At 37.9% G+C, this 12,740-nt stretch overlaps 1 protein-coding gene across 3 annotated transcripts in view; it reads left to right on the top strand.

The window, feature by feature from the left end:
• Positions 1-12,740, top strand: part of NALCN (sodium leak channel, non-selective) — an 864,749-nt gene that overhangs the window by 668,616 nt on the left and 183,393 nt on the right. For all 3 annotated transcript variants that reach the window (XM_077482966.1, XM_077482963.1, XM_077482965.1), the window contains 3 exons: positions 5,759-5,832; positions 10,569-10,670; positions 11,081-11,150. In XM_077482966.1, coding sequence (XP_077339092.1) covers positions 5,759-5,832; positions 10,569-10,670; positions 11,081-11,150 — 246 coding nt within the window. The remainder of the gene's footprint in view (positions 1-5,758; positions 5,833-10,568; positions 10,671-11,080; positions 11,151-12,740) is intronic.

The raw sequence follows: 12,740 nt of genomic DNA, 5'->3' as shown, positions 1-12,740 counted from the left end.
TCAAATGACAGGCGGCGTGGCTCTTGTGGCAGGAGGCCATCATATGACGTCCTCCCATTTAAACAGGGAATGCGCATGATCGTCCAGTTGTATTACAATATACTACAGTGGACGAAGGCAGCAACTCAACCCGATTTCGAGATCTTAAGTAAATTCTCTTCATCAGGGGTATGTATAATTCACATGAGACAGAAAACTGGTTCGCACGCTATCGTCCAGAGACTTGAGAGAGGATTTTTCCCCCTCTTTTCGCATCTCTCATATTGTCCAGTATATTCATTCTGGACATCATAGTGGTGAGTGGTGCCTTGGTGTGGGGCTGTTTGTTTTTTGTTTTTGTTTTTTTCTCAGCTTCTCCCTTATGGATATATTATCTGTTTTTTGATGACACAAATATTAAGTTTAATGTGACTTTGTTTTAATCTTAGATTTCCTGTTTTCTGTCTCATGTGAATTATACATACCCCTGATGAAGAGAATTTACTTAAGATCTCGAAACGCATTGGGTTGCTGCCTTCGTCCACTGTAGTATATTGTAATACAGCTGGACTTAGGAAAAATACAGTAAAACAGGATAAGTTATGTTTATCATGTCTGTATGTTTTTTATTGCTTGTAAATATATGAAATTTGCATTGAAATTGGTATTATCAATTTTAATTATTATTATTAAAAAATGTTGTTCTTTTGACCTACTTTTGTACATTTTGTGCAGCCACCTGCCCATGATAAAGTCCTTTCCCTAGAGGAGAAAATCTGTTTTTCAAAATGTGATGGGTAGGAATTAAATGAGGTGTCATTTATGCTCCTAGAACGCCTGAAGGTACTACTTCAATGTTCGGCCTCTCTATGTGACCAGGCTGTGTAAAAGTCCTACACATGTGGTATCTCCATACACAGGAGGAGTAGCAGAATGTGTTTTGGGGTGTAATTTCTGCTATATACATGCTATGTGTTAGAAATATCTTATAAATTGACAACTTTTTGTAAAAAAAAATCAGTTTTAATTTTTTTTCACATTTTCCAAAAACTTCTGGAAAAAAATTAACCATTCAAAAGACTCATTATGCCTCGTAGATTATAAATTGGGGTGTTTGCTTTCCAAAATGGGGTCATTTTGTGGGCAATTCCATTGTCCTGATACTCCAGGGCCTTCAAAAGTGTAAAAGGGTGGTTGTGAAATGAGATGTGTCATTTTTGCTCGTAGAACGTCTGAAGGTGCCACTTCAATATTGGTGCTCTGTATGTGGCCAGGTTGTGTAAAAGTCTCACACATGTGGTATCACCATACTCTGGAAGAGTAGCAGAATGTATTTTGGGGTGTAATTTGTTGTATACATATGCTGTGTGTGAGAAATAACCTGATATGACAATTTTGTAAAAAATACAAATAAAAAATAAATAAAAAATCTTAATTTTGCAAAGAATTGTGGGAAAAAAATTACAACTTAAAAAAACTCACCATGCTACTTACTTAATACCTTGGAATGTCTACTTTCTAAAAAGGGGTCATTTGGGGGTATTTGTATTTTCCTGACTTGTTAGTGTCTCAAGAAATGATACACCTGATGTACTGAAGGCCTGATCAGATGTGATCAATTTTCAGTGATTGGCACCATAGTTTGTAGACTCTATAATGCTGGCCATACATTATACAATTTTATTCTATAGATTTCCTTTAGATTTACCAAAACCATATAATATGAGGTCAAATCTAAACACTTTCAATTTGTGTGCAGACAGGCCCTTGTACTACACAAAGGTAAATCTAAAGGAAATTGAATAAGAAAATTGTATGGTGTATGGCCAGCTTAACTTTCACAAAGACCAAATAATATACACTAATTTGGGTTATTTATACCAAAGATATGTAGCAGTATACATTTTGGCCAAAATTTCTGAAGAAAAATTACCAATTAGCACAATTTTATGACAGAAACAAAGAAAAAGGCATTTTTTCACAAAATTTATTTTTATTTTTTATATATAGCACAAAAAATAAAAAACCCACTAGTGATTAAATACCACTAAAAGAAAGCTCTATTTGTGTGGGAAAAAAGACGCAAGTTTCATATGGGTACAGTGTTGCATGACTGATTAATTGTCATTCAAACTCTGAGAGAGCTGAAAGCTGAAAATTGGTCTGGTCAGGAAGGGGGTGTTAAGTGCGCTGTATTGAGGTGGTTAAGAGATTGCTAAAAGTTAACATTATAGATAGCAAAGTGTGCAATCTGATTTGCTTTTGTTACATAGTTGACATAGCTCTCCATGCTGGTCAATAACTGGACTCATTCTGTTGCATAGACATCCAAACATTATGACACAATAAAGGAAAAAAGATTCAGCAAGCTGCAGAAAAACATGTGCTCTATTTAGAGAAGTACGTCACCTAGAGGGTAGTGCTGAGCCATTGTAGAATCAGACATAATGCAACATATCTTACTTTCTCTCTCTTTCAAAAAATGTAATAATATTGTATAGTATTTTTTTTATGCCTTCTACATTTTTTTGTAATAACTGCTGACACTGTACTCGTTTGCAAATATAATCTCAAGTTAAAGCGTAACTTCACCCAAAAGTGAAAGTTTCACTTTTCCACCTCCCCCTCCTCCTTTTACCACTTTTGGATTTTTTATTTTTTTTGGTGGGGGGGGGAGCAGATACCTGGTTTTGACAAATTTGTCTCCTCCCTAACTGTATGCCCGCAGCCTCCAGAAACATGTCACAGGTTCCAGAAGGCTGCGGGACCAATCGCAAAGCACAGTGCAGCTCGCTCATGTGTAGTGGGAAGCTGGTTTTAAAGCCACAAAGAGTCACAGGTAGCTTACCTTGGTAAACATGCTGGCGCGGGGAATGTGAAGACTGGCAAAGACCTAGCCCAGGTGAGGTCAGAGCTGGATTCCTGGACAGGTAAGTGTCCCTTTATTAAAAGTCAGCAGCTATGGTATTTGTAGCTGCTGATTTTTATTTATTTATTTATTTTGAGGCGGGGGCTGAAGATCCTTTTTTAAGTGACTGTAAACCATTGAAATGAAGAATGAATAAACCTTATCCCTCTCTAGTGTGTCCTAGCCTCAATCCAAAGCAGCACAACCCCCACCCCCACCCCCTCTCTGCTCCAGCACATAGAAGGGGATTGACAGCCTCATCTGTGCATGTTTCCTATGAGATTGTGTTGAGGGGGGTGTGTCCATTCCCTCCACTAAGGTCTCAGATTACACTTTGCTCCCTGCTTTCTGCTGTGCAGTGTGTGATGTCAGATCCCAGTCCCCTGCCTTCAAGAAGCTTAAAAATGCTATGTGTGCTTTAGGAGGCCATAGAGGAGAGAAAGCTTCAGATAAACAGGTATAACTTATTCAGGTGGATTTTTTTCATTTCTGTGTATCACCTGATACTGGTCACTTCAGTGGATATATGTAAGGGTTTACAACTACTGTATTCATTTAGTCTGTCCCAATCTATGTAATGCTTCATGTCAAAAAAGCCCATACTGCCATCTTCTAAAAATGTTATAAAGAAGAAGCCTCATGTGTAGTGTGTTAGGACAAACCAAAATTTACTTTGTAGAATAAATGTAACTAATCATAAATCTGATGGGAATAATATATACATAGTACATTTGCAGTAAATAAATCCTTCTTTCATACCAATACCGAACAAATTGTTGAGACAGCAGTCAATGTATGTACCATAATGCCGTAATGCATACACCACACCCTATATCTTCACTTTATACGTCCCATTGTAGACAGTAGTTAAAGTAAATGGTAAATGGTAAACTCAATCATTAAAGTCTCTTATGAGCTTTAAAGAGGAAGTAAACCCTACTTCTTTTTTTCCCTGCAAAGGTAAAGCATAATGGGCTACTATGCATTGCATAGTAGCCCATTATGTGTCACTTACCTGACACAGGAGCCAGCGATGTCACCGCTGTCCCCTGTAGTCCGGAGCGTCCATCTTCTTCCGGGTATCGCTGCTCCGGCCACTCACAGCGCCGGAGCAGCGATGACGTCACTCCCGCACATGCGCACGGGAGCCACCACTAATGGCATAACTAATGCCTTTAATCTAGGCTTACCTGTAGGTCAAAGTGGTTTGTAAGGGTTTACAACCACTTTAACATGTTAATGTAATGTACATTTACTGATGATTCTGATCATTTCTGTTGTGGGGTGCCAATGCTCTGGTCCTGTCTCCCAAATGTTGTCACCCTATCACATATACCACCACTGGCCACATACACCACCACTGGCACATTGCACAGGTTTGTTTATAGCTACACCATGAAGGAGCCTGCCATGCCTTTGCAAGACTGCATGCATGTTGACAGCAAGCATGCAGTCTTACAATGGTAGAGGCAGTAGGATCCCAAAAATTATGAAAGAGGTGAAAGCAGAATTTAACCACTTTCAGACCGGACCAATTTGCTGGTCAAAGACCAGACCACTTTTTGCGATTCGGCACTGCGTCGCTTTAACTGACAATTGCGTGGTCGTGCGACGTGGCTCCCAAACAAAATTGACGTCCTTTTTTTCCCACAAATAGAGCTTTCTTTTGGTGGTATTTGATCATCCCTGCGGTTTTTATTTTTTGCGCTATAAACAAAAATAGAGAGACAATTTTGAAAAAAACGCATAATTTTTAACTTTTTGTTATAATAAATATCCCCCAAAAATATATAAAAAAAACTTTTTTTTCCCTCAGTTTAGGCCGATACGTATTCTTCTTCATATTTTTGGTAAAAAAAATCGCAATAAGTGATTATTGATTGGTTTGCGCAAAAGTTATAGCGTTTACAAAATAGGGATAGTTTTATAGCATTTTTATTAATAATTTTTTATTATTTTTTTTTTACTAGTAATGGCGGCGATCTGCGATTTTTATTGTGACTGCGACATTGTGGGGGACCCATCGGACATTTTTGACACATTTTTGGGACCATTGTCATTTATACAGTAATCACTGCTATATAATTGCAGTGATTCCTGTGTAAATGACACTGGCAGTGAAAGGGTTAACCAGTGGGTGGCAGTGTAGGGGTTAAGTGTTCCTAGGGGTGTGTTACTAACTGTGGGGGGGTTGGGCTTTCATTTAGTGTACACTGATCTCTGCTCCAATCACATGGAGCAGAGATCAGCGTCACTAGTTGCTAGGCAGAATGGAGAAATGTTGTTTACACAGCATTTCCTCCATTCGGCCGCTCCGTGAGACGATCGCGGGGATGCTCGCGGCGATCGAGTCCGCGGGTCCCGCGACCGGACTCACGGGGGTCCCGACCAGCGCGATGGCAGGGCGGCATCGAATATTGGACGTACCTGTAAGCCAATATGCCTGCCCGTGCCATTCTGTCGACGTACATCGTCGTGCGCTGGTCGGGAAGTGGTTAAAAGAAAAAAAAAGTACACCTTCCTTTAGCAAACTAAACGTCATCAAGTTGGAGTTTTAATCTAGTGCCTACCAGGGCACTCCAGATGTTGTGGAACTACATGTCCCATGATGCATTGCAAGCCTCCGGCAGCCACAGGCATGACTCCCAAGGGCAGATTTGTGATGGGATTTGTAGTTTCATTACAGCTGCAGTACCAAGGTTTCCTAGCCCTGGACTGAGCCCTAGGGTTTAGAATAAAATAAAAGAAATTAAAATAAAAGATACTTTGCAGAGCTTACAGTTGAATCAGATAACTGAATACATATGTTGTCATATAGTATATATAGTTATTATGTTATGTTTTCTTATGTTCTTATGTTTTCTTTTACAGTTACGCAAATCCGTTTTTAGTATCAGAGCAAGAAATCTCCTTGAAAAAGAAACGGCAGTAAATAAAATACTAAGGTAAAAATGGATTAATGATAACAAAGGAACACTGGCTTAGGACATTTCATGTTGGTCATCTCTCTTGGACACACGTTTTTACTGTAATAACTGCAATGCCTGTTTCTCCTGCTGGTTTCATTTTGTCATAGATCTTATCTGGCAGTGTTTGCAGTGGTCATCAGCAGGGGTCTCCCGTAAACTGGCCCTTGCAATGTTCATCGGCTGCAGCTGTGTACTTGGGGGGGCTTTTTATCCCCACCTCTTCATTAGCAAAAGGCCTCAGTATTTTGTAAGCATCACTAAGTACGGTTTCCTAACTGACCCCAATCTCCACCCGTGCATTTTTTTTCCAGCTTTCCCTATCCTTTTCCCTAGAGCAGCTTCCTAAAAATTGATGCTATGGCTGCTCTGTGCCCCCTCTTTTTTTTAGTAATGGGGCTGGATTATTTTAATGGCTCTCTAACGGCCCTTCAAATCCCGCTGGCCATAGTTTAAAGGCCATATAGGGCATTGTGGTTACTAATAGTTCAACCCACCAAATTCTCACGGTAATTTTAATGGCAATTAAAAAAAAATATTCAGCCTACACAATTCACCTAAAACCCATGGTAGCGCAGAACCCAAACCTCATCCCTAGTTCTAAACCTTCCCAAAACTTTAAAAAAAAAAAAGAGATTTTGCCTTTAGATAAAGAGAAAACGGGTAAGCAGCAGCTGTGCTTTAATGTCCTCTTTCCAGCAGCACGTCCTTGCCAACCCTTCACTCCCCTACAGCTCCAATCATGGAGCGGAGATAAAAAAAAAAATGTTTTCTAAGAATTGAGGAGTGTCAATGCTGTTGCTCAGTGTTGGGCCCAGCAACGTCAAAAAGGGGTCTCATCCTTGTGAAATCTTCACCTAAAGTTATGCAGAATTTACTCTGGCCTTCTATAATATTGCATTTCTGTTCAAAGAGGACATTTAGATTAGATATATTTTACTGAATAACATGAAAAAGCAAGAAGTAAAAGTAGAATGTGCAGATGGAGAAAGATATTTACATCTAACAATGTGTAGATAAGAGTCATTGCTAAAAATGCAATATAAGGTAACTATAGAATGGTTTGGAGGCAAAGAGATGAGGTATGTTATTATAGTCCACTTATATTCAAGATATGGCTCCTAAACATCAGTGATCTTAGTATGCAATATAATCATGTGTGGTTATGAAATGATGACCTCCTGCCAGGTTTAAAAGTGATGTAGCAAGAGCCTCGGGGTAATTGAGAGGAAGTGTGATAGAATCTTGTCAGAGGGAGGTCATGGATGTGTTTTGGTGTCAGATGAGCTTTCAGTGATATGTTCAGGTTAATTAGCATTTTTAGTAGTTTCTATCAATGCATAATGTGTGATTATAGGTGTTATGTTTTATAGTTCAACAAAACTATAAGTGGTATAAAAACATCTTGGCACTAGGCTTCAATTTATTCAAGTGAAAAATACTTTTTAACTAGTACCAGTTATATTTAGTTTTGCACAACAATCTCTATATTACACCAATGATAGGGAAATCAAGATGCGTATTTAGATAAGCCAGAAGGTATTAAATCCCCTAATGTCGTGTACACATGGTCGGACTTTCCGGCAGAAAAAGTCAGATGGAATAATTTCATTGAATATTCCGATTGTTTGTGGGCTTCAGTGGACTTTTTTTTTCGAAAATTCTGATTTACCTAGAAATAGAACATGTTTTAAATCTTTCAGACAGAAAACTGTTCGTCTGTATGCTGTTCCAACGGACCAAAAACGACGCAAAGGCAGTTATTGGCTACTGGCTATTGAACTTCCTTTTTCTAGTCCCATCGTACGTTTTGTACGTCATCGCGTTCTAAACGATCAGACTTTAGTGTGATCATGTGTAGGCAAGTCCGTTTCAGCCAAACTCCGGCGGAAAAACCATCAGAGTTTATTCTGACGGAAAAAGACGGTCGTGTGTATGCGGCATAAGGGAATACTTATGGGTGCTTTCATAACCAATTTGGTGAAGGCACTGCTAAATTCATGTGCAACTTACATAGTGATTTTAAAATGTTTTGTACAAGCTGACCTTGTCAGCTAACTGTGTCTTTGATCAGTTTTACTATGACAATGAGTGATAAAATAGACCTATATTGTGGTTTAAGGATGATTTATATTTTTGGTGCTTAACCCAGCAGGGAAATTTTGTTTGTGAACAAGGGACCCCCCTCTGGCTGGGCCTAGAGAAACTATAGACGGGATCATGATAGGTTGCCAACGTTAATTTATGAATGAGAAGCTGAGGGTCAAACACCACAATGGATAGCTGACAGAAGCAAAAGTTGAAAGTAGAAATCGGGCAACACTAAACTAAAGCACAGGCACAGGAAGACAAAGGACAGTCCTAGTACCCAACCTTGTATCAAAGAAAGGATTCACAGTCAGTCTCCTCCCTGTACCAGCTGGCATGCCCTGGAGCTCAATAGGAGCTATATATACAGGGTCCAGGAGCTGTGTATGCCACTATTTTGGTAAAGTGCTGTGCTTATTAATATGTTATTTTTTAGCCTTATGAATTACAAGCATGCTCAGTGGTTTTGTTTGCCAGGGGAAATGTGGTACGGAAACTCTACTACTTTTTGGCTTGCCCTTCTAACAAATTTTGCTGTGATTTTAAACACCACATTTATATAGAGCTGTTTGGCAGATGTGTTCAACTTTTTTTTACAAATACATATTTTTCCTCCCAAATACATGCCCTTCGTTCAAGGGGATATACAGTCAGAGGTTTGGGGACATAACTGTGTTAAGACAAAACTCTAAGTAAAGTTATGTTTACTGTTCTACCTGCCTTCTTATTCATTCACTTTATCTTTATAAAAATAAAGGACATGCTACTACTTTTGAGCTTGCCCTCCTAATTGGGCACAGGTAATAATGCTGATTCATGAGCAAGGTGTAAGCAGAGACAAGTCATAGGAAATAAATGTTTGGCGGTGTGTAAAAATGACAAGACTGAATAGAATTACAAATCCTTCAACTAATAATGAAATAAGAACATATGTAGCTAATACTGTATATTTAACAGTTTCCCTAGAGTTAGTCTATCTTAATGCAATAACGAAAATGTATACATTTTACTAGTCCTTAGATGAAGTGGCTGTTTTTGTTTCCTATTTTCAGGTTCTTTTTTCCTTTTTTTTCACTTATTGATTCTGCCAGCAAAACACTTCTTGTCCTAGGGTGACAGCACTTACTCAATGTACACTATGAATGAGCAGGCATTCATGAGACAGAAAGTGTGTTAGGACTACAAAACACCTCTCCCTCTTCTCATCTCTTTAACATAGGGGTTCTTTAGTCCAGAAAATTAAATGAGAACAATGTTAATAAATTAAAGTCCGCAAAGTGAGAGAACATGGGAAGTTATCAGCTAAGCTCAATAGGTATCTAACAGTGCCAAATGGTATATTTTCGCACTTACAGAGAAGATATAACAAAACCTTTTCAATGGTATATTATATACTTTAAGTATTAGGGCAGGCAAGAGCAGGGTAGCAGAATCGAGAAACAAATCCTATGCACAAATGCAAGACTAAGCTGGCCATGGATTGAAGATTTGATCAGTTCAGCATGGGTCAGCTGAATTTTGATCTATGTGCAGCCATTCCGACTTGACAGAAGTCAATGTAACAATAAAATTCTGTCAAACAATCTTGTTGGAAATTGTTTCTCAATCAGGGACTTTAGCCACTGATCAGTGCATTCTGACACTGGAGGGTCTCCGCTGTCAGAGTACAATGTCTCACTGAGGAAGATTTCTCTATCCACCTCCAATTTGTGGATGGTGAAATCGGTTCCTTTTTTTCATTCAGCCTACTGGCCATCTATGGTCATCTTAAGTCCAAACATATTTAGAGACTTAACACACTAGATCGGTGTCAGGGGAGCAGAGTCACAAAAGATAAATCTAAACAAAAAAGAAGACCCATCTAAACTACAATACTCAATAACTATATGAACACACTCTAGGATTGCAGATAAACACTCCACAATGAAACTACAATCGCTTTAGGAAGCTGGACTATAAGGACAAACTACAGTTAACAGGTTGTGGGGAAAAAGAGCACCATAATGCCAAAAGAGAGTTCACAGAGAGACGTAGGATCCAATACAGTAACGCATTCAATGTATGTTCCATGCTTCTGATGATTGCACATCATGCTTGATGAACGGGCATCAGAAACAAAGAAGAAACGCATTCTATTTTGTTCCCCAGATTAAATAAAGGTTGCCTAAGGACCTATGATAACCTGTTCTGGCACATCTACATGTGGAAAATGCATAATATAAACATGGTATTTATGTAATCATAATTTGTACAAACATGTGCTGTTTTTGATAGTTATATAATGTTGTAAAGGGGGACAAGTGCACTTATATACTGAACACCTCATTTTCCAAAATGTTTTGTAGGATTACAGTTCAGAATTTCAGAGGTATAAAAAATATTATGACAAATTTTGCTAAATTTCTCTGCTTTAAATGAAATGCCTATACACAGTTATGTGAAATATATTGCCTAGCCTAAATAAAACAAGAATGAAAAAAGCGCTGTCTTATTTTGGTGATGCATTTTCTAAAGCTTTTTGACAAATGTATGTGTTTCCATTTATAGACTAGCAGACAGCAGAGTCCGAGCCTCTTTTCATGTTACACAGTCTAATTTATTTCCCTTTTTCAAATCATTTCTTTCAGAGCATGCACAAGGCAGCGCATGCTGAGTGGTTCCTTTGAAGGGCAGCCTGCCAAGGAGAGATCAATTCTTAGTGTGCAACATCATATACGACAAGAAAGAAGGTAACTTTAGCCAGAAAGTATTACATTTTCATTCCCTTCCATCTGTCACAATATTGTTTGCTCTGCGCTAATGTTCCACAATAAGAATAACAACTTTTTTCCTCTAAACATGCTGTTGCAAGATGTATTATTAGAAATGTAATTTCATTCAAATGCAACATCGCTATCAATTTAAAGATCAAAGCAAATAATGTGTTCTTTGTTCAAGTGGAGTATATATTTAATTTTAAGAGGACACAAGTCTTTATACCCCAAACTGTCTGGACTGACATGCTTTTCAAAAGCTCATTTAGCTAAACATTTTTTATTCCCTTTCAAGCACTATCTGCACCTATAGCTCAAAGAAATTATCAAACTTCGTTTTCTCTTTTTTCTAATTTTTTCTATTGCAATTGTGTTGCTTGTCACAGATCACTAAGACATGGCTCAAACAGTCAAAGAATCAGCAGGGGGAAATCTCTGGAAACCTTAACTCAAGACGTAAGTTTAATCAGTCATTGACCCTTACCATTTTTGTTTATACTAACAAATTGTAATGGAGACTGATTTATTAATGAAGGTGAGTATCTTCACAAAATATTGTGTAAATATTCACTTCAATTATCCAATTGCCTGAAAAGAAAGTTCATGTTCATTATTTCGTCTGCACATGATTGGATAATTGAAGTGAATATTCACAGAATTTATGGTCTGAAGATTCTCAACTTCTTTAGTAAATTATTCTGAAAATATCTGTTTTACTTTTATTTTACATTTTAAATAGACTATGGAAGGCTGACTCTCATTGTTAGCATGCAATAGTTAAAGGTTAATTCAAACCCAAACTGAAAATCCATTCTTGAGTAGAATCAGATGGTGTTAGTCAATCCAAGTTTTATATCTCCAAAGCACCAAAGTTGTTGCAGGCTATGATTAAGGTCCTGCACATCCAAAACATACAAATTATTTTTTATCCTGGTGGTGTTTTCCACTCCAGTAGTCTATTCTAGCATAGCTGAGTACCAGCCACACCCCCTCATCACAACTATCTTTACACAGACTTATATTGCAGAGAAAAAATAGGGTGCGTCAGAATATGTAAGTCTGTTACTGAGTGATGCCTACTAAGAAAACTGAGTATATGTTGCATGAGACCATGCACTGCTGCTATAACAGGTAAGTGGGTGTAAGACTATTGAGTTTGTCAGTGTCTGTTTCATTTCAGATCTATTGCTTTGACTTTAGTCAGGATTTAGTGCTGTCTTTAACAACTTCATAAGTGGACAGAGATTAGTGGGACATACCTCCCAAAAGGGTCACATATAACAGGATTCTAAGTCTTTGCCCAAGCTATGAAAAACTTAATGCCTAACCTTTGGTCTGGCATTTCACTTAACTCTGGAATTAATAAGTATATAAGACAAAAAAACTATTTTTTTAAACACTTGACAAAAGCTGTATTATCAATCCATTGGTTCATTTAGACATTTGGAAAGTGGTATCACAAGCCTGCACCAAGCACAGTAATCCAAACCAAAAATTCTAACATATAGGGTAAAACTTTAACACAGAACAACATAGATTACTAGATAGAAATGGAGAAGGTAAGCATTGACAAAAATCAGTATAATTTATTGTTTTTTTAAACTCTGCTTATTTGTCTAACAGTTAAAAAACATATATATGACATTCTTATTACATAGTATGGAGGCACATTATTCAGGAGATTTGTTAGTTTGCCAAATATACATGAGTCTGTAAGAGATGTTTTTGCTATTAAAGTGTATCTAGACCCATAAACAAAAACGTAATATAGTGAAGCGTATCAGTTTTTAGTAGGTGCTTGCCGTAGTTTACCGCAGACATATTCACCATTATTATCACCTGATAATTCTCTAAATAACACATTTTCTGACCCATAGGGTACTTTCACAAGGGGTTGGTGCTGGCGTTTCTGGTAAAGCGCCGCTAGTTTTAGGGGCACTTTACCACTATTATAAGGGTTAGAAAGGATTAAAAATGCCTGTGTTGTGGCGCTTCGGCAGCGCTGCCCATTCAATTTAATGGCACAGTGTTTTGGGAGCGGTGTAT

This window comes from Lithobates pipiens, unplaced genomic scaffold (assembly GCF_037356315.1).
Source record: "Lithobates pipiens isolate NorthernLeopardFrog02 unplaced genomic scaffold, aLitPip1_a1.2 Scaffold_16, whole genome shotgun sequence".
Classification (NCBI taxonomy): domain Eukaryota; kingdom Metazoa; phylum Chordata; class Amphibia; order Anura; family Ranidae; genus Lithobates; species Lithobates pipiens.
The sequence above is the reverse complement of the archived record's forward strand: the minus strand, read 5'-3'. Positions and strand labels throughout refer to the sequence as shown.